Source organism: Montipora capricornis, chromosome 2 (genome assembly GCF_036669925.1).
Source record: "Montipora capricornis isolate CH-2021 chromosome 2, ASM3666992v2, whole genome shotgun sequence".
Taxonomy (NCBI): Eukaryota; Metazoa; Cnidaria; class Anthozoa; order Scleractinia; family Acroporidae; genus Montipora; species Montipora capricornis.
Genome location: NC_090884.1, coordinates 14,043,198 through 14,066,021, shown reverse-complemented (window position 1 = coordinate 14,066,021; position 22,824 = coordinate 14,043,198). Strand labels below are relative to the sequence as shown.

At 41.5% G+C, this 22,824-nt stretch overlaps 1 protein-coding gene and 3 non-coding genes across 8 annotated transcripts in view; 2 read left to right on the top strand and 2 right to left on the bottom strand.

Moving 5' to 3' along the window:
- LOC138038910 (uncharacterized) overlaps window positions 1-4,301 on the top strand; it is a 35,030-nt gene extending 30,729 nt beyond the window's left edge. For all 5 annotated transcript variants that reach the window (XM_068885004.1, XM_068885000.1, XM_068885001.1 and 2 more), the window contains exons 9-10: window positions 2,155-2,251; window positions 2,991-4,301. In XM_068885004.1, the coding sequence (XP_068741105.1) occupies window positions 2,155-2,251; window positions 2,991-3,262 (369 nt within the window). In that variant the 3' untranslated portion in view covers window positions 3,263-4,301. The remainder of the gene's footprint in view (window positions 1-2,154; window positions 2,252-2,990) is intronic.
- An 8,074-nt stretch (window positions 4,302-12,375) lies between these two features.
- On the top strand, window positions 12,376-12,448 carry Trnaa-ugc (transfer RNA alanine (anticodon UGC)). Its single transcript has one exon. It is a non-coding gene; the product is annotated as a tRNA-Ala (tRNA).
- Window positions 12,449-13,161: 713 nt separating this feature from the next.
- Trnap-cgg (transfer RNA proline (anticodon CGG)) lies at window positions 13,162-13,234 on the bottom strand. The gene has a single exon. It is a non-coding gene; the product is annotated as a tRNA-Pro (tRNA).
- Window positions 13,235-14,061: 827 nt separating this feature from the next.
- On the bottom strand, window positions 14,062-14,135 carry Trnap-cgg (transfer RNA proline (anticodon CGG)). Its single transcript has one exon. It is a non-coding gene; the product is annotated as a tRNA-Pro (tRNA).
- Window positions 14,136-22,824: the final 8,689 nt, after the last annotated feature.

The window sequence follows — 22,824 nt, the reverse complement described above, 5'->3', positions numbered from 1 at the left end:
TGTAAATCCAGGGATAACACTACTAAGGTGGACCTGCAGAACACCGAACCGCGGAACCTGCGGAACCCGTGGAACCTTAGGGAAGAACTATTTTTATTGAAGCTACATGATAAAAACGATGAGATTTATATTACTGTTTGTTAAATATCGACTGTACCCGCCGAAAATTCCGTTCCAGGAGCCATTATTAGCTTTTATCTGCGTATTTGCACCATCTGACTCAAGTTAGCCGACTAACTGGTGGATTGATTACGTGACAAGTCATGATCTACCAACTCATTTTACAACCGCAGACGATCCCGGTTGGTTTTACGATTTAAAATTCTCAACGTGATGCTATTTGATGCCTGTCAGTTGTCATTTTGGTTTTGTAGTTTTCGTTTAACGCCTGTTTTAGTACCTTTCCGCAGTTCTCAAGGCAGTGGACAAGGTCAGTCTTGTACGTATGTTTCCAGTTTTCCTAATCCTTTTTGGTGTCATTACTTAGGTCTCTGTGTTTTCGGTTGGCTTCGGTCAGTCATCGCCTCATTTGCCTTTTATGTTTGTGTTATTTTCTTTAGTTTTACGGCGTCTGTTTGACTTCAGGACAACTGATTGCCAGCTATAACTACCGCTGGTTTGATCAATCGCTTGTGGTTACGAGAAGAAATTAGTTTGTTGCGTTGGTGGTGGGATGGATTCCCTGATCTTGGCCTATGCCTTGCACATAAATATACTTGAATCGTTGAATCGTTAGCATGTAGGCGACATTTAATTATCACCGAGAAGAATCAAATAAAGTGGATTTTTCAAATATCAACTTTTCCACAGAGAGAAAAACGTGCAGTCGAAGAACCTCCCACCATTCATCTTTACAGCATAGTAAGTCTTTCGTCGGAATACCTTCGTAACAACAGCAACAACAACAACAACAACAACAAATTATCAAAAGCAGAGAATAGACCATTTTACAGTTGTAGCTAAGTTACCTGGCCTAAGAATGGAAGCGAGGCTGCCGGTGACCCTGTTTTGATACAAACCTTCATGCTTTTGTAATGTAAATATAGAATAATTGGCATTACAACAACACAATTTACATGATAAAAGCAGTGGGGGTTGTATCAATACAAGGTCACCGGCAGCCTCGCAGACATTCATAGGCTAGGTCGCTGAGGAAACAACTGTAAAATGGCTTATTGAGCAGATGGTTATTGTTATTGTGACTTGCCGCGCAATGCACCAGTTAATCGGCTAACTTGAATCAGATGGTGCCAGTACGCAGACAACAGCAAGAATTGGCGACTGGAACGCGATAATCGGCGGGTTCAGTCGATATTTAACAAATGTTAACGCGAATCTCTTCGTTTTTATCATGGGGTTTCAATAAAAACAGTCATTTCTAGAGGGTCCGCGGTCTGCAGTTCCGCAGCTTAGTCTTACCCTAAATTTAGCTGGTTTTGAAAAGCTGTTAATTTTAGATCAAGTTAGTTGTTTTCTCGAAAGATCTATTTTATCATTTTTTTTTATCCTCGTCATCAGTTGCAGCTAGATATTTTTACCTTTTATAGCTTGGCATCGAAGTTTCACAAGAGAAAATTAGGGAGACAGAGAGGGAGTCGGCCATTCTAGCTCTTGGGATATGTTGATTTCAGTTAAGTTATTTTTAGATGTCAAGAAAACGGAAGTTTGTTTCCCGAGGCGTCCACAAAGCCAGAAAGAAAACAAAATGGCGTCCGAAGTGAAATTACGGTTTGTTGACGAAAACGAATTTCAGAACCAAGGAAATTGGTACATCTTGCCCCAAAATCCGAAGTGGGAGATAAATTGTACATTTTTTGTGAATCTAAAAGCTTGGTGGACGGAGAATACGACTCCGAAAGCCATACTGAATATCCAACAGCCGCCATTACACAATCATGCCAGATAAGTTCGTATGACGTCAGGCTTAATAGTCGCAGACGTCTCGGAAAGAAACAGACTTTCGATCTAAAAATAACTTTTGCGAATCTCTCATATCCCAGCCAACGCTCATACTCTCCTTTTCTTTTGAGTTCAGGATGAGAGTTTGGTTGAGGAAAGAATTAGGATTTCTTGGGATTTACCAATGAATAAAGAGTATTATTATTAATAGTAATCAAAAGGCAACTGAACGTCATTTCCTTTGATACATTGCAGCGCTGTAAGACCAACGGGGTCGAATTTACTTGGGAAGGTTTGAAAGAGAAACTATCATTGGACGACGTTCAGCCTTTGGAATTTTTAAACCATACAAGTAAGAAGCATCTTAAGTTTCACTTCGGATTAGGCCACTTTCAAAAATACCATAACACTCTTTGTTTGCCCTCCAACATTTTGCATGGGAATTGTTTCCAGTTGCTCTCAGTGGGACTTACGATGGTCTCAAGAGAAAATAAAAACAATGGTTACACAACATTTTGGAGGGCAAACAAAGAGTATTATAGTCAGTACTTTTAAGAGTCAACTTCGAAAAAATCTGATGTGTCCATCCAAATCAAGAAGTGGAAATTTTGGGACTTTCATTTCTGTCGTAAGTCTTAACGCGAAAAGAAAGCAAAGGAAACTTTCAGTAGATTTATAAACTGCTTGGATAATGCGCAGAATGAATGGAAGGTACGCAGATCTTAACAACCGCTCTTTCATTTTGGTTTGCTACAGAACGCCGCCTGATTGTGTCTTGTGTAATGGATTATTTTTGCTTAGTTGCGTTATTGTTTTCTAAACCAATCGCGGAAGCATTTGTAATATATTGAGCAAACGTATTGTCACGTACTGTGTGACAAATGTCGTTAGCACCAACGGAATTTGTGCTTTTGCGCCTTTTTTTTTCTTGCCTGTAGTGTTTTTGTACTTGTCGTTTATATTAAATGTCAGATATTGAACCTTCGGATCCTTATGGTTATACAGTCCTATCGAGCGATATATCTCGCCGCCTTCTTGTAAATGTTACATTGGGGGACAGTTCTTAGATGATCCTTTTGTTAATATTTTAGGGTTACCAGGAAAGAAACATTATTACTTAAACGTGGATAGGTGTGCTTTTGGTGGATCAATCAAGTTATCTGGAGGATACGAAAGCATCACCAATAGCAAACAAGTTTGTGGCCCGATGTTCTTTGCTGTCAATCAAAACTGCACCGCTGTTTATTATTACCAGCATGCTCCTCACGAGGGGTGGATTAAGTATAAATCAGTCAATTACTATTCATATTTATATAAACAACTTAAGTGCGAACCTAAAGAAGATTTTCAGCGACACAACTGAACTGTGGTTATCGGCGGATTGAAAAGCTGCTCGCAAACTCGATTAGGGTGCGGTATCGGGAAACTACGTTTAACCAAAGACCTTATTGTTTCTTCAAACAAAAGGAATGTTGTGTTTCCACTATATATGTATAAATATATATACAACATGAATGACATGAAGGAGGCATGTTAATCGTCACTATGTCAAATTTTCTGCAGACTAGATTGGCCGCGTTCAACCAAGATGTAGTATACACATTTTGCATTATTTAAGTTTCTTATCTCGGATTGCAATGCGAAAGCAGGTCATTGATCACTTTTTCAGGTAAAAGGTACTTGCTAGTACTCGCGTCGAGAAAATAACTTTGCAAAAAAGGAGTGGGCGCAGACAGAATTCCTTACGGACATCTCGATTAACGAAGAAACTATTTCCAGGAACCCGTTTCTCAGTAGGCTAGCGCGAGGCTTGCATCGTTCAGTTTTACTTTCAAAGATACAGTCGCCTGAGGCATGGAAATTTATTTATGTAATTTCGTGAGATGTAGTGCATGCATTTGTTATTTTATTTGAGACCGACCGCAGAAAAACGGCAAGCCCGCTCTCTAACTTTTAACACTATCAGTTCTGAAATCAGAATTCGGCGAGTGGGAAGCTGTTCTATCCGACGTCACATCAATATCTTCGCAGTTAAAGGACCAGAAAGCCATTTTTAAATTGTATTTATTTGTGCTAACGAAAAAATACATTGGTGGCGTCCTTTCGACAGGGTAGATCGACAATAACGTCATTTACGCACAAAAATGCACCGTTTCCAGTGAACGGGCAAATGATTGACAGGATAGCACAGTTTTGACTGCCGCGCGTGCGCACCGCGGGCGCGGATTCCGTATGCAAAGAAAGCACACAAATACTGTCAGTTAACATAATGTAAGGTAAACCGGTAATATTATGTTACAATAACTGCGTGATTATGAATACCTTCAATTGAATGTCAAGAAAGTAGTTGCGGATTTTTATTGGTCTTTTGTAATAAACACATTTACTTACTTGCTTGCGAACTAAAGAATCTACGCTACTGCCTACAATCTCAACTCCTGTTCAGTAAATTCGAGAATCCCAAGTGGCCCTTGGAGTACTGGGCATTCCAATGGAGCCACTCGGAAGGCCTCTAAGTTCGATCAAGTATGATATGGAGCATCGTCTTCTTGTCAATTTTGCTAAGGATCAATCATACACCAACCGAGAGTGGCAAGATTTACCATCAGATCGAGTTAGGGGGTAAGTGCGGCTACACGCACACCTTTCCCGCTTTAAGAACTCTGCCCAAAATGACGTAGGTCTGGCGCATTAGTTTGAGTTCATTATGTTGGGGAGCAATCATAAACAATAAAGGCCGAGAGAGAGAGAGAAATGTTCAATTAATTTAAAGTTGGCTCCTGGAAGGAAAGACTTTCTGGAGAGTAATGTTTGATTTGAAGTGCGGATTAGAGACGAAAGATTGAAGTAAAATGTAAATGCTTTGTTTATAGTGGAAGTGCACTTAGCTACAAAGCTACTTCACAGGCACCCCACTATTTTATTAATCTGAAAGAAACAGAACCCAACTGGATGGAGGCAACCAGTTGACATTGGACATTCCGTAACAATAGGCCACTTCGGAAAATACCATAATACTCTTTGTTTGTCCCCCCAAATTTTGCATAAGCATTGTTTCCAGTTTCTCTTGGGACTTACAATGGTCCCAAGAGAAAACAAAAACCATGCTTATGCAAAATTTGGGGGGACAGACAAAGAGTATTATGGTATTTTCCAAAGTGGCCTATTCACACGACGCAATATCCCTTCTTAATATGACAAGCTTACCGCTCTAAAAGAACGAAAACAGGCAGAATTGGAGCTTAAGTTCAACAAGAAATAGCGTTTCTAAGGTAAGCCGCGCTGATCTACAGCATTTAGGTCTAAAAACCCCGTTGAAGACGGTTAACTTTCAATTGTTTTGCTGGGTACTACTATGCCAATACTTTAAAAAATTCATCTTTGCAGCTGTATGTCGCGTTAGTCTAGTGGACATCGGAAACTGCTCGGTAACGCCATCGATCCGGGTTCAACTCTTTACCTCGCCTTTTGTAAATCTTCTCAGCTTGTTTAAAATGTTTTTTCGTTGAAGTAGAAGGAAGAGTGTACGTCGTGTAAGTTGAAAAAAAAGGGAAATGTCAGTTTGAGGGATAGAAATAAGTGACGACCATTTACAAATCGTAGTAGAGTTGACCGGGTCAACCTGAAACAAATCCAAACCACAGGTTAGAAGGTGATTTGACCCCGAGACGACCGCATGCAAACCCAACGCACTAACCGCTGGATCACCGCTGCCTTGCACTTATTTTAAAAGACAATAGCTTAAATTGTTCAGCCAAATGCGAGGATCACTTCATTCGTTGTATAAGCCAATGGGCCCAAGGGAAATTAATTAAGCATTGATTTGACGCGTATTTTCAAAGTTTTCACAAAATTGCCTAAGTCGTGAAGCGACGAGGGCAATTTGGAAAACTTTGAAAATACAAGTAAAATTAATCCTTTATTTTACGAGAGCACATTGCAATTGCATATTCATCACGTGAAGGACAACATTATTGAGGGAAGCCCGTTCAGTGCCGCAGCAGATGACAATCAACACACTCCCATTCGGTTGAAAGTTCAATTGAATAAATCGTTGCTGTAACAGAAATAGCGCTTAAAATGTATTTTATATGTGGACAAGGAGGTAGTTTAATCTGCATGGAAGAAGATTCTCTTGTAACTTCGCTTGCTCTGGATAAGCAGCTGTTATCCAATCATGATCAAGTAATCATGCCCTCTTGATTCTCTCTCTGGATTACCAAAAGTGCCCTCGTGATTAAGGAAAAATGCACTACGTCTCAGCCGATCAGCATTTAGTAATTTTGCCCGGTATGTGATAAAGTCTCTCACCCGCACTTCAAATAAACATTTCTTTCATTCATCAGTCCTTTTACGGCCGGGAACACATGAGCCCATAAAATTGACCTGCCCCAAATTGAGTGGCTTTATAGCTCAGTTGGTAAAGCATTGCATCGGCATCACAGAGGTCATGGGTTCGAATCCGGTTGAAACCACTTGGATTTTTCAGGTGTATATAGGAGAAAATTGCTTAAATTCTTCAGATAAGTGCGAGGCCGGGATCACTTGGCTTATTCATTTTTGCTCGGTTCTTTATCCATCCTTCACATTCACAGTAGCGTAAGGCATCATTTGTTTTCTGTGCCGTTCATTTATACAGCTGTTTCGGGAAAGGTTGTCCAAAAGAAGCGTAAAAGTGTTTGCGACAATGCCGAAAGGTAGTATGGGAGATATTCAATAAAACAAATTCAACTTGTAGGGAACGCTCAGAATCGAAGATGCGACGACCGTCCCTGAGTGAAAACCTACGGTGGCGAGCTAGTTCTCAAGATGTAGCGTTGATGAAGTGACAGTACGTGCAGGCTTATGTTGAAGCTCTCTTTTGCTGTCACGCTACCAAAACACGTCCAAAAAAAAAAAAAACGTTTAATTAACAAAAACGATGGCTCTGCACGTGGGCCACGATTTTTGGTACATTTCTCCTACTTTCTCTGCGAAACATGACATAAATTAAGTAAGGTTAAAGTCGTCATATCACGTGAGCATGTTTTTCTAGGTGACATTTTCGATAGCATTTCCGACATGTTTTCGTTGACTCAAACTGACAGTTTACCATAATGGCTTTCGGAATTGTCGCGTACGCGTTTAAGCCCGTCGCACACTTGAGGAAAGAGCTGAGCAAACTGCCTCGCCGAGGCGGTTTGCTCAGCCGTTTCCTCACGTGTGCGGGGAAATTGTGGTGAGAAATTCGCCTTCGCGAGGCCGTGAGGATAAAATCAAACATGTTTGATATTTTTGGCCTGGCGAGACAAATTCCTCAACGTGTGCCGCCATCGTGAGAATCGAGCTGAGCTTGGTTTAATCAAGCATCCAATAAAAATACGTGGCATACTCACGTGACTCCAGCGGTTCAGGATGGTGTCGGAGGAAGAAATTCCGACCTCACAGTTGACCGCTGACCAGGTACTGGTTTTTCGATTGGGTTGCAGGCTCAACTCAGGTTAACTCACCTAAACATAGACGAAGCTTCATTTTTCCAACAATCCTTTATTGTTGGATTCTTTGGCGACGTTCTACTATTTGCGACATTTAAAAACTGGGTTTTGTTTATGCGATTCCACAAGCTCGTAGCTTTAACCCCGGGCCAACTGGACTGTGTAAAATTAAAACTGGACTGTGAAATTTAAAACTGGACTGTGACCCTCTTGGGCCATCGTACATCCAATAGCCCCGGTTTCACGGTTAGTTTTTCGCATTTGCATTACAATGTAATCTAACCTGGGTGCTAGGCAATTTCGGGTTAAAACTACAAAATAGCCCGAAATTGCCTCTCATACATGCTAGATTACATTGTAATGCAAATGAGAAAAACTAACCATGAAACCGGGGCTATTGACGTTCCATTCTTGAGCTCCATGAGGGTATATTTTGTTTAAAGATCCACTAAAACGCCATTCGCGTTACAATGACTTTCTACGACACTGAATTTGTGAAATTTCCAATTGTTACCGGAAGACTGTGCAGAGTTGAGTACATATAAATACAAATAGCCAGACAACAAATATCACAGATCCACTTTATGGATTCCTTCTCTGTCTTTGTTGAACCCATACTGAGTTACCAGAGAATTTTTCATTTGGTTTCAATGTTGTGCATAACAGCACACTTGGCAAAATATTAGAAATACAGCTCACTTTGAAGTGGCTCGACGGGCGAAAGATTGTTAACCTTGTTGAAGCCATTACTCGTCGCTTTTAAGATTCCAGATATTTATTTTTCACCGCCTATCTTGTTTATCCAACATTCCTGAGCTCCATAAGGGTATATTTTGTTTAAGGATCCACGAAAACGCCATTCACGTTACAATGACTTTCGACGACATTTCAGGTTAATTAAATGAGTGTTTTCCTGTGTGCACCAGAGAAATCTATGCATTACCCCAGCCCCCTCAAACCTAAAAAAATACGCACAGAAGACTCTATACACAAAGACACCACTTAGCAGGGAAGTGACAGGCAAGACTTTTACCGACACGGAAAAAAAAAAAAACTAAAAAATAAACAGAGAAGTATTACACATTTTCCGACTGGGATTGCCATACTGGCAACCCAGTAATAAACGAAAATACATTCAAATGAATTACAGGTCAATTGAAAGGCAATAAACCCTCTTTTAACGGCTTCAGCTTGGCTTATCCGGCCACAGATAACTGCTTCAGTGTTCGAATTTCGCTCCATGAGTTTACAAAAAAGGACGATCTCTGCCTCCCCAGCCCTGGATCCCTGAAGGTGTTTAGGTGTTTCAAGTTTAGGTATCTAAGTTCTCTGCCATTATCATTCTTGCATCGAAGTTTTTCCTTGACAAAACGGTGAACATCAGTGAAAATTGTCGCCATATTTACCATTTGGGACAACCACTAACCAAATTCAATAATAGAACTTGTGAGGTGAAGCTGGGCGGGGAGGTGTGGGGAAGTACTAGTACTGTTTTATTAATTTCCTTAAACTCCAAAAGTTTGGAACTACGAAATACGAGCGAAAAAAGCAGGAAAGTCCGAGAGAAATGGGAAAAAAATTGATTAAGATCCAATGTTGTGTAATACCTGGTGGCCAGACAGACGCAGGCCCATCACAAAAAACATTTTCTTATGTTTCGTATACTTCTAAACGTTAGAATTGACCCAAACTTTCAAGAAAAACGATTTTTTTTTTGCTTTATTCAGAGAGAAATTTCGCTTTCCGGCGAAAAATATTTTAGCTTAGCAACGCTTAACGCAATCACTTGCCATGTAAGGTCAAACTAAAGTATATGAACTGATAACCGAGATTGAGTGAACCCATCAGAGCATGACAAATGTATTAATCGAGGTTGAAAATTTGACAAACTTTGATAGTTGTGTTGGGTCAAAGTCTTTCATACACTTGTTATTCGCTTTGGCATACCTTTTTTGTGTTCATGAAACGCCTCTGTGAATAACCTTTCTCAAGCATTACCAACATCAGGGGTACTCAAGGACCAAACGACTTAACATTTATCAGAATTATGTGTTTGTAGCTGCCCTACAAAATATTTATATACATTTGGATGTTCTGGGTGAACCTCAGGTCTGTAGAAATTTCTAGGCGCCTTCAGTTTTTGCTTCGTCCGAAAGTTCCAACAATGGTGACGGGTCCGATCAAGAACTTTATATCACGTGCCGGTAGCCTTCCTATTTTTTCTCAAAAATTTAAAGGGACGTTTGCTTAAAATAAGATTCTCAAACAAACTTTGGCGAAAATGACAAAAGTTTTAAATTTTCACATTTCATGCCACTTCAAATATCACAGTTGACTCCGATGGTTACTCAGCTCAGTAAAATTGTAGAGTTCTTTAATGTGGTTTCGAAATTTCTACGCACTCGTCAGATTCCGGTCACCACTTTTCCGACTGAAATACCTAGGAATTCTGTTTAGAAAAATGTCCAAAATCTTAGTTTTCCTAGAAAGTTTGAGTTCTAATATTCGAAAATTCTACCCCACCTTCCTTCCAAACAGGTATTTACCAAAATTTAGTACTAAGCTAAAACTCGATTTCCATGCCGTTTTTTCAACATTGTACCCCAACCGATCAAACATTTTCATTTTCAGATTTCGTTCAGTGAACGATTGCTTTCGTATTAAATGTAATACAGTGAAAGCTATTAAGCGGACACCCTTAAGACCTTGCCAATTGTCCGCTTAATAGAGGTCTGCACAAATCGCACAATATTTGTTAATTATTACCACATTTAGCGGTTTTCGTCCTAGTCTGTCAACGTAAATATTTTTGTAATCTTTCTCAAAGAAATAATGAATTGTGGCTTGCCTCTGATTCTAAAGAACCATTTCCTGCAGCAGAACTGTTGACTTTGAAAAGCATTTGACTTTGAAAAAGCATTCAATCGCAAATGGTCAGTGACCATATTAATGGATCAGAAAGATCTGAATTTCGGGGGGAATTGATAGATCTAAGGACCGAATTAAAGCCGAAGAATTTTTTAACTGCGAAAAGCGACCGAAGAATTTTTTAACTGCGAAAAGAAGGTGTTAATATTGGATTTAGGCCCCACCCACACTAATGCATTCTTCAAAAGTATCCGGTTTCGGTGTCATCGGTTTCGGTGTCCACACTAAAACGCGCGAAAATTGTTAATGACATACTGTTTCGTAGCTTAAAGAATATGCACTTGCTCGAAAGAGATACGTATGGGTTATTGACCAAGCGTGAGGTCAAGATGACTGGATATTGGCCAAGTTCTTTTTTTGCGTGTTTATGGACCGAGACGGAGTCGAGGTCCATAAACACGCAAAAAAAGAACGAGGCCAATATCCAGTCATCTTGACCGAACAATCTTGGTCAATAAAGGATTTATTATATGACTTAAAACACCAAAAAATGATCTTTGATCTTGCGGGACCAAGCGAGAAATCCCGAGCGGGCAGTATCGCTCCATCTTGCCCGCTCGGGTAGCCAATCAGAGCGCGCGATTTGGTTCATCTTGCCCGCTCACGGAGCTAGTCATATAATAAAGCTGCCATATTGCCGGCATTTCCCGCCAGTGTGAGTTTGAAAACTGGTAGCAACTTTGCTTTGGATCGCTTTTTTTGTTCCAAAATCCTCTCAACCGTCGATATGCGTTTCTTCTTCTCCTATGAAAAACCAAGATAAGGTCGAATAGAGCAAGATTAAGTTCCAAACAAGATACCAAATATTTGCTAGTAACATCGGCTAAGGCATATTTTCATCAGCCATGTTTTTAAAGCCTGAGTTTAACTAGCGTATTGCAGGTGACGTCATCATTTTCATTTCGATGCGTTTTCGAGTTTCCACACTAAAACGATACGATGAATACGCTGAAAAGGCCTAAAAGCATTGTAATGTATGCATTTTCAAACGAAAAGGAATTATTGTGGACAGGGCCTTAGGTTTTGATGGTTCAACAACGGAGAAGTGAATTACTAGTACAATCGGCAAGGCTTCCCAATTGATAAAGGAAAGAATACAGCCTTGTTAGTGTACTAACTCGGCTGGGTATAGATGGTATTCAATCACGTGATGAGATGGCCATGTTGGTGCACAAAACAATAGCAAATTATGGCCCAAGTTTTGCATTATAATAGACTCAAATTCCCAAAACACTTATCTCTCTATTGTTCTGTGCACCAACATGGCCGCCGTGACGTCAGCTGAAAACCATCTATAGCAGGGCCTGTCCGGTAGTCGAACCCGAGACCTCTCGCACTCGAACCGAGAATCTTACCCCTTGACCAACAGGCCGTTTTAATTGTTGGTAGTTGCCGTCAACCCTTTTTTGCCTCATATTATCTGAAATGTCCACTTTGATTGCGTGATTGCTCAATCGTTTGAACCTACGCTCGACAATGGGCCTTTTGCAGGTTAGTGATCACATGGTACAAAAACCGCCATACTGGGACGCAAATTGCCCACTGGGACATCTAAAACAAAGAAAATTTACATTATCTTGCTTTGTTTAAGATGTCCCAGTGCGCAATTTGCGTTCCAGTATGGCGGTTTTTGTACCATGTGATCACTAACCTGCAAAGGGCCGATTTGTGTGAAACAGGAACCGATGGTCATACCCTCAAAAATAAAAGGAACGTTTCAACTTGATAACAGATCACTTGGTGTCGCGTTTTATGAAGGGAGTCTTCATAGGAAGGCCTCCTCAATCTAAATCCCACACCCACTGGGGTGCTGGCGTTGTCATTAGAACCCATAACCTCCGGTGCAATGCTCTATCAACTGAGCTACGACGCCACTCATTTGGAAGCAGGTCAATTTGTAGGGCGCGCGTGTTTCCGTGCCTTAATTAAGGACTCGATGAATGAAATGAATACATATTTGAGGTGCGAGTAAAGACGACTGAAAGAAGTGAACTTCAATTATACATTTACTTCATTCGTCGAGTCCTACACGGAAACAAATGAGCCCAACAAATTGACCTGCTCCGAACCGTAGGGCTTCATAGCTCAGTTTGTAGAGCACTGCACCTGCGTTGCAGAGGTCATGGGTTCGAATCCCGTTAAAGCCACCTGCATTTTTCACGTGTTTAAATTGTTCAGATTAATTAGTGTGATGATCACTTCTCTCGTTCGTCTTGAACACGCACTTCAAATATGAATTCATTTCATATATTTTCTTTGTAAACATCTTGATTAAAGCTCTTGTGGGTACAAGCGACTTACAGTATTTATTTGTAATTCATTGACAAACCTGTCGTTGGGAGGGGGGATCTATCAACAGGAACTTGAGGTTTTGCTGTCGCTTGTAATTCCTGCAAGTGATCTTACTCCACTTCTTCATTTGGCATCACCCTAAACCCTAAACCCAAAATTGGAGCATGGTGAAAGAAAATTTAAAATTAGACCAAAAGGTATATATGTACTTACCTTAGGGGGATAATTGCAATTCTTTGATCCTTACGAAACGTTCGGACCTTATTTTCCCTCCCTATCATATTTGCAACTTTAGACCACTCTCACCCTGCCCTCTGTTTCTTTGATGCCAAATGTTTCATTTTCTTCTATTTGCACCGAAGAAAGGGAAGGCTTGTCCTGGTTGTGCAAGTGGTTTATTCTCTTTCCCAGATACCATCGTTTCTCCTAGCCGGCAAGGTATTGGATGTTTGTGGTTTTGATATTCTAATCTTGTGCAAGGGTGAGACTAATACACTTGGCATGCTTCCCAATTGATTAAAGAAAAGGAACAGCCTTCTCAATTTACTAACACGGCTGAGTATACTAGGGCCCTGTCCGGGAGTCGAAACCCGGGACCTCTCGCACCCGAAGCGAGAATCATGCCACTAGACCAACAGGCCATTCTCTCGGACTCATCGGACCCACTCAGGGCCCACAAGGAAGCTTCATGAATAGTGTTTGGAAATTGCCACATTGTCGGTTATTGGCGTTGCAGCAAAAATATAGACTATCAACATGTTCCAGATTTTAAAATGAGAAAACTTTGAGTCGTGGTCGTTTAGTTAGAGGTATTGGTTATTGAAGAAGCATTTTGTTTCCGGCGCAACTTGGACATGCGAGCTTCCGCGTATGAGGCGGTTGTGATAAATACTGCACATCGAAATCAAGAGATAGTAGAAGAGTTGGAAATTAAAAGGATTTACAATGGTTTTGGGTCATTCGAACTTCACAATTACAATGTCACAAATCTAAGGCCTTTCTCTTAAAAATGAGGAAGTTCATATGCTTTGCGAGAGCACCGTTTAAGCGGGCGTACCGTCGATCTTTCATTAAGGGGTAGACCATAATGACACTTCTGCTTGCACGAATTTAGAAGGCTCATCGCACAATCAGGCACAAGATTTAGTGGCACTTTTGTTTGCCGAATCTTGTCCCCTGTGTAAGGGGTCGGCTGTCTATGTGGCGCAATCGGTTAGCGCGTTCAGCTGTTAACCGGAACGTCAAGTCTACCCAGGGACGGTTGTTTTTTCTTGTCACATCACAGGGCAGGTGTAACCTTGCGCTATGCCAGCTACGAGCATCCTATGCTGGATTTGAAGGAGAGCCCCAGAGTCCTCGGGCTTTTTGGTCGGGGGGTGAGCGCCCGGAGAGACTCTGGGGTAATGGACTTTAACATTTTTAATAAAAGAAAAGAAACAACCTTGTACTAACACTGCTGAATAAATAAGGGCCTGTCCGAGAGTCGAACCCGGGACCTCTCGCACCCGAAGCGAGAATCATACCCACTAGACCAAACAGGCCCATTTTTTTGTGACATTTCCCATGAAGCCGTCTCATTTCATTTTCTTAAGGGAAAGACCAAGTCCACGGCTTTCTTTCACAAATCAGTGGAGGTGCAATTCATGGTCACACCCACACAGATAGAAGGAAACTGGGTTTCGACTTGATAACAAATCATAAATGAAGTAAAGATATGATCCTTGCAGTTATGAACGCAATTTTTGCAATTGCGTAAAGAATTTCATCGTTAAATCATAAATGGTTTTTGGAAATTGGTGTCACAGCATCATCATTGTTATATCTCTATTTAAAGAAGTTTAAAATTCATCAGGAAAATGCAATAAGACTAGTACTATTCTCGGATTATTTAAGTGCGTTCGACAATCGCTTGGGAAGCAAAGCAGAAGGGTATGGAAAGAAATATATCTTTTTTTTATATGTGGTCTATCGACTCCTTCTTTATTTTTCTAAAAGGTTGTTACAATTGGTTTTCTTAGTCAATCTTAGGGTTTACAAAATGGTTGATTGACAAAGTCAATCCTACGATATAAGTGTAGTTCAAATTCTTATAGATGTCGAGTCCGATCCAAGGTTCCCCGGAGATAAACTCAGCACAGAGTTATTTCTTTTTATGTTGTTTGTGTTGCGCAGTGCAGTCTGGTTGAACGCACTGGTTTGACGTAATGCATTGTAGTAAAAAGTGGTGAATTCGCGAATTCGTCGCAACTTACAGGACGGTGCCCACTATTTTAACTGAGCATACGTTCTGCGCATCTCCAGATACTCCGGTTTTCTATCGGTAGTGCTTACCAGTGCAGGAATATTATTACGCGGCTTAAACTATGTGGAAATAGCCGAACTTAGCAAGTGCTCTTGGTATCCAAAAAGAAAATTTGGGGTAACCATGCATTTTTCAGAGATCATTAAGCTTCAATTTGGAAAGGAACGCCATACATTGCTTTGTATTTTAAAGCTTATTACAAATATTGTTGAAAAATGCGTGGGTTATCCCCAATTTTCTTTTTAGACTTTAATAACACTTGCTAAGATCTGGTTTCCCCACATATTCATACAACCGCGCAAAAATACCTAGAATTAGTGGGCACCGTCCTTAACACAGTCCAGATTATGTTGCTGTTCCCTCGCTTCGCTCGCTCGCTCCGCAGCAATAAAAGGATAACAATGTGACAGGGGGAACAAATGATCTCATTCGCTTGATGGCTCTCCAGCTGGGATCGCCAGGAAAGGTGGTTCTCGTCAATCAATAATCCAAGACAGTTCACAGTTGTCATAAGTTTGTTAACCCGGGTTCTATTAATTAGAATAGAAGGATGACCAGGCAATGCACTCTATCTCTGTCTAGAGCCGATCAACCAAAAATTCGGCCTTTGTCATGTTTAAAGTCCATTACCCAAGGTTAAGAATCTGGTATAAGCTTTGCCCATATCACCCTTAAGAAAAGTATTTATTTTTACCCCACGTTTTGCCGGAAAATAAACAATAAACCACACTCGCTAACTCAATGTTGAGCCCCTTCAATATCCCGGGCTTAGGTTCTTTGTGTATTGTATTTGCATTATAATGTAGCCTTCACATTTAAATGATATGGAAATACCTGGAACAAAACGTTTTATTCTCAAAGGGTTTGCCGTTGAGTGTTTTGGCAGGAATCTCCACTAACTTCGTGTTAAGATCCGCACTGACAGCACAACGGCTGTTTTTTTATCTCAAAATCATGGGCAAAAGATATGGCAGTTGTGTATTTCAAGGGATATCCTACTCTCTGCAGCGCACCTCTTCCGTTTTGATAACAAAGATTGGTTCATTGCTGTTGACTATTGGTCAGATTACTTCGAACTCAGTCAGCTGCCAAATACCAATGCAACGTAGTTCAGTTATCATCAGTTATGTCGCAGTTATGTCGGTTAAGAACCAGTTATCCGCGTCATGGCATACCCGACAAAAATTGTATTCGTACAACAGACCCAAGTTTTCGTCCACTAAGGAGTTCGGGAGAGAGCGAATTATTACATTTCGTTCTCTCACTATTCTCCCCTCGGCTTTTCGGCTCGCTTGCGTGACTAAACTGACTTAACAGGGACTGCTAGCAGTCTAGTTTAGAAGACAACCCGCATCCTTGGCTTCAAGCTTTTCCACTTGAAGAAGAACGTTTGTTGTTTGTTGATCAGGTATTGGGTGTTTGTGGCTTTGATATGCTAATCTTGTGCAAAGGTGAGACGAATACACTTCGCGGGCTTCCCAAGTGATAAAAGAAAAGGAACCCCTTTGTTATTGTACTACAGGGCTGAATATACTAGGGCCTGTCCGGGAGTCGAACCCGGGCCCTCTCGCACCCGAAGCGAGAATCACGCCACTAGCCCAACAGGCCATTTCTCGGACCTATCGGACCCACACAAAGTCCAGAACAAAACTTCATTAATAGTTTTTTTTTTTAATTGCCACAGTGTCGGTAATTGGTGTGGCAGCAAAATCATAGACTCTCAACATGTTCCAGACTTTAAAATGAGAAAATTTTGAGTCATGGTCGTTTAGCTAGTGGTATTACTCTCTGCAGCGCACGTACCAGGCCCTAATAATGAAAGAGAGGACTTAAGTTCACCTCACTTCAATGACGACAGAACTGAGTGACTTAACAGATGATGTCCGCACGGGCTAGCCCCAGAGTATCTGTATTCAAAGTTTACGTGGCGTGACTCTGCTTATGACCTCTGGGACTCTGAAAATAAGCTCAATGTTCCATTACCGCGCACTAATTATTACCGAAAAAGCTTTAGCTACAATGGCGCCACATTATGGAACAGTATACCATGCGATATAAGGATCTATCTATCTGTCTAGTGGAGCCTCCATCCTACCGTTTTTGCGTGGCATATTCATGCTACGTTTTCTCCAAACATAGATCTGTTCGCTTCCCGGCTGAACACCAAACTCGATTGTTTTGTTTCGTGGTTTTCCGATCGCGGTGCATTCGCTTGCGATGCCTTTTCGTTAAGTTGGCATGGTTTTGATATGTATGCATTTCCCTCTTTTATCCTGATTCCCAGAGTCCTGGTGCACGCAAGGGGGGACGAAATTCCACGTCTACTGATGATCACGCCCTTGCAGCCTTCCCAGTGGTGGTACCTGACGATGTTAACAATGTCAAAGCCCCTTCCCAATCCTGCTTCCCAGATGGCTAAACCCGCTGATACTGCGCCACAACAATCGAAACATCCAGTACAAGATCAACTCCAGTTAGCCGCCTGGACTGTATCAGGGAACAGCTCAACCGGTCAAGGAATTTCAGCTAGGTCTACCGAAATCATTTGCCAATCCTGATCTAAAGGCACAGAGGAACAGTACAACCCAGATCGGAGGGGCTGGTGTAGCCATCTGGCTTAAATCGCTTGATACTTTTCAAGCCCCTGTAGAGGATTATCTGAAATTTCTCTACCAGGTATACCCTCAACACAGTGCCTACCTGTCAGCGGTGTCTGCCATTATTGAATCAGCCAATGGTCATACGATTGGAACGCATCACTTGGTGTCGCGTTTTATGAAGGGAGTCTTCATAGGAAGGCCTCCTTAATCTAAATCCCACACCCACTGGGGTGCTGGCGTTGTCATTAGAACCCATAACCTCCGGTGCAATGCTCTATCAACTGAGCTACGACGCCACTCATTTGGAAGCAGGTCAATTTGTAGGGCGCGCGTGTTTCCGTGCCTTAATTAAGGACTCGATGAATGAAATGAATTCATATTTGACGTGCGGGTAAAGACAACTGAAAGAAGTGAACTTCAATTATGCATTTACTTCATTCGTCGAGTCCTACACGGAAACAAATGAGCCCAACAAATTGACCTCCTACGAACTGTAGGACTTCATAGCTCAGTTTGTAGAGCACTGCACCTGCGTTGCAGAGGTCATGGGTTCGAATCCCGTTAGAGCCACCTGGATTTTTCACGTTTTTAAATTGTCCAGATTGTCCCTTCTCTCGTTCGTCTTTAACACGCACTTCAAATATGAATTCATTGCATATATTTTCTTTGTAAACATCTCGATTAAAGCTCTTGTGAGTACAAGCGGCTTGCAGTATTCATTTGTAATTCATTGACAAACCTGTTGTTGGGAGGGGGGATCTATCAACAGGAACTTTAGGTTTTGCTGTCGCTTGTGATTCCTGCAAGTGATCTTACTCCACTTCTTCATTTGGCATCATGTTTCAAAAACGCATAATTAAGGCAAAATTGGAGCATGGTGGAAGAGAATTCAAAATTAGACCAAAGATATACTTACCTTGGGGGATAATTGCAATTCTTTGATCCTTACGAAACGTTAGGTCCTCATTTCCCTCCCTATGATATTTGCAACTTTAGACCACTCTTACCCTGCCCTCTGTTTCTTTGATGCCAAATGTTTCCTTTTCTTCCATTTACACACGAAAAAGAGAAGGCTTGTCCTCGGGCTGTGCAGATTCTAGGACTTCCGGACAGTCATAATGTGAGTCGTCAATAGTACTAAACATGGCAGCACTCAAAATCTTTACATTCGAAGAGTCTCCATGTGAAGTTTTAAGTGGGATGTGTCCCTTCATGTCGAACAGAAAAAAGCAATAAGTAATATCATAGTTTTAAGCAAAGACGCTCTGATCATTTTACCGACCGGCTCGCGCCACACCGGCCATTTTTACTTCCTGTTCAGAATTTTATTGTTCGCAAGCTAACCAATGAAAACAATTGAATGTATCCAGAGCCCTTCGTTTTCTCTTACGAAGGCCCTGCCGGCTAAGAGAAAAGATTGGATTTTGGAACGAGAATGCACGTGTTTACACTCGTTTAGAAGACAACCCGATCAAGGTTTGAGCATCCTAAGATGGCTTCAAGCTTTTTAACTTTGTGAAGAATAAGAGAATCAAGTGTTGAACTTTTGTGGATTTCATACACTAATCTTGTGCAAGGGTGAGACGAATATAATTGGCAAGCTTCCCAACTGATAAAACAATGGAAACAGCCTTGTTATTTTATTAACACGAATGGGTATACCAGGTCCTGTGCGAGAGTCGTACCCGGGATCTCGCACACCCAAAGCGAAAATCATGCCACTAGACCAACAGGCCGTTCCTGTGACAGTTGTTGGCACAAATTAGCAACTGAGTTGTTATACGGATAGCTTAAAAGAAGCCCTTGCATTTGGCGTATTTAGCGTCCTTTATCTGAAATTAATGCCTACTTTGTTATCACCAAGTAAGTGACGTGACTGTTAACTCTGGTATGCATGATCGTTCAATCGTTTTTTAACAGGAACCGATGGTCAGATCCACGCAGACAGAAGGAAACTTCAGAAGAAACTGGGCTTCGACTTGACAAAAGATGGGATGGTGTTTGGAAATTGCCAGATTGTCGGTAATTGGAATCGCAGCAGGCTAATAGGCTATCAGCATGTTTCGGATTTTAAAGTGGGAAAATCTGTGTTGTGGTCGTTTAGCTTGTAGTATAAAAATTGAAAATGCATTTTGTTTCCGGCACAATTCGAACGTGCGACCTTCCACGCGTGAGGCGTTGTGATAACCACTACACTTTGAAATCAAGTCTGTTCTTCAAGAGGGGTTCAAGATTTGTAAGGTGTTGAAGAGGTGGAACTTTAAAAGGATTGACAGTGGTTTTACGTCATCCGAAATTCACAGCATGCAGATGATTTTTTGTTTTGTCTTTTTAATGTAGTTTTACTTTGGTTTTTAATAAAACGAATGAAGGGCCAGAAGTTACTGCTGAATGTTTAGCAGAATCTCGAAAATCCTGGGATAAATCTTGTCACTTGGAGTTTTCCAATTCAAAACTTGAACGTGTAAGAAACAAAAGGAAAAGTGATGTCTATCAAGACGAAACCTCGACCAGAGTTAAGAGGCAGTTTTTGAGCAAGGTGGTTTATTTATTTTGTGGGGAAAATGGCGACCCTCACGAGGTTATGACACTAGAAGTTGATGAAAAAGTGCGAATAATGGCCACCAACCTCCAAGATTCAGCTTTGATAAAGCACATAGCAGATGGAGATATGATCGCAATCGAGGCAAAATACCACACAAATTGTATGACAAATTTAACTAGTCGTCACAGGGCATTTTTTCGTCAAAGTCAAGATTGCCAGTTAGGTGAGGAAGATAAGAAGAATGAGGCTAGGGCTTTCGTAGAGTTAATTTCATTCATGGAGTTCTGCGTAGACGATGGAAAGTACATATTGACCCTGACAGAACTACATCAACTGTACATGAACCGTCTACAAGATTTTGGCATTGAGATAGAAGTTAACAAGACCCGTCTAAAATCACGCATCCTAAGTCAATTCCATGGCAATCTTCAGGAACCAAGAGACGGGAAGAATGTTCTCCTAGCTTTCAATAAAGGAATGGCGTCCTTGCTTATGAATCCGACGCTCTAATTTTGGCGAAAGCAGCAAGGATTGTGAGATGCAAAATGTTTAACGAACCTGGATTCCACTTTGATTGATGGGAGTTTCCCCAGTAATTGCCAAAATGCATCAGTTCCCTCTTCTCTAAAGGTGATAATATCAACGCTGTTGAACGGGTCCAATATAGCACAAGGAAGCACAACAGAGTCACAGGCACCACTGACAATATCACAACTAATTGTCCTCAACTCCAAGAAGAAATCCTCTTCAACTTCTAGCAACCGACATTCACTGGAAAGGGACCCCTACTTAAACTTGCCATTTTACGTTGACCTTCTTCAACTACAGCACAGGGATCCTTTCACAGTACAGGGATAAGTCTCTTTCAGTTCCTAAGCACCTCGGTAGCTAGCTTTCAGTTGAGGCCTCCAATAACACTTTCTCAAGGATCGGAAAGGAAGATACAGCTTCCAGAGAGCTATACAACCGTTCCTGCAGTTGGCGTTAAAACAACGGAACTCGCTGTATCAAAAACGGCGTATACAGAAGCTTTTTCCGGAAACATGCAGGAAGCAATGACACAGGAAGATTGAAAATATCCTGCAAAGGTTGGTCAAGACAACGTGAACATAGGCGTTGTTGCTTGCAATATTTCGGCTGGCCAACACCAGCCTTCTTCAACATGCACTCACTACTGCAGACAAGGAAACTCGAAGTAATGACGTCATTACTTGGTCAGGCTACACGGAACAGGCCAACGCCTATGTCGTCAGTAATTTTTGGACTGCTGCCCCTATTTCATTGGCATTGGTCAAACATGGAATGTAGATGCAGCGAAAGGCAACGGCGTACCTAAATCCGGGGTAAATTTCTTATCACTGCGTTTGACCAGTCTTTGTTTGCAATTGCAAAATTTGTTCAATGGAACTGGCCCTTGGTCCATGGAGAGAGCAGCCATGTAGTGATGTTTGGCGACCTGCACATCGAAATAGCTCTGTAGAGTGTATGCGGTGCACTCCTTGAAGATTCAGGATGGACAGCATCATCATTGGCAGAAGTTGGGATTGCATCTTCTGGTACAGCAGAGTCATTCTTAAAAGTGACCCATTTAACAAGAACAAGGCATGCTCACTAAGTTACTGTTTTAGCTCTCCATAAGATCCAAAGAGAGGCATTCCTCTAGAGTCCCGGCCTTGTGTATGATGAAGAATCTCTTGAGCAGTGGAAGTCCTCCACAAGTGAAAAGAGCCCCACTTTCCATTTTTGGGACATGAATCTCAGATTGGAAGCCCTCATACTCATTTTCATTAGATCCCTTCGTGAAGGAAATTTTCTACTCTATGTTGAAACACTTGAAGCCCTCGTTCCATGGTTTCACTCTTCGGATCATACTTATTATGCACAATGGCTTCCAGTGCACATCAGGGACATGAAAGCATTGTCACCAGCAGTCAAAGAAGACGTACAGCAATACGCCCTTGTTCACGCCCTTCCATCCACAACTGTTTCTGTGTCTGTCCTTGTGTGGGTCCATTTCCATTAGTAGGGCTAACGCTCACATGGTTCATAGGGGTAGACAACAAGCACTTCACATTACACACTAATCAGCTAAGTCTGTTTCCACCTTTGATAGCTATCCTGAAAACGTCTTTATCCCATTTATTCTAAATCATCTCCAATCAAGTAAACGAGTGGAAATTGTTTGTGATACGTACAGGGCGAACAGTATCAAGGATTCAACAAGAGAGAAGAGAGGGAAAGGTCAGAGAAGAAAGGTAACAGGTGACACCAAGATTCCTCAAAACTGGGAAGCATTTCTTCAAGACAATACTAACAAGAAAGAGCTCTTTGCCCTCCTGACGAGGCAGCCGACACAGGAATTGCTGTACATGTTCAACACGCGATGAACAAAGGATGCAGTCAGGGTTTTGTCCGCACAGTGGATACGGATGTTCTTTTCATAATGATCTGGACTGGTTTGGGCATGGCGAAATATGTCCAATACATCAGTGTGAATGCCACTTGAGCATTTCTTGGCCCTGAAACGTCTCGGGCACTCCCTACGTTTCATTCATTGACTGGATGCGACACGATCTCCTGTTTCTTTGGCAAGGGTAAGAAGTCCGCCTGGGACGCATGGAAGTCATTCCCTGATGTGACAGAGGCATTTAAGTTCACGCAAGATCACCCTTATTACCATCTGGACAAGAATGATTCCATCCTCAAAGTTCTGGAGCGATTTACTGTAGTTCTCTACGACAAGGCCAGACATGTGATCAATGTAATCGAAGCCCGCAAAGATAT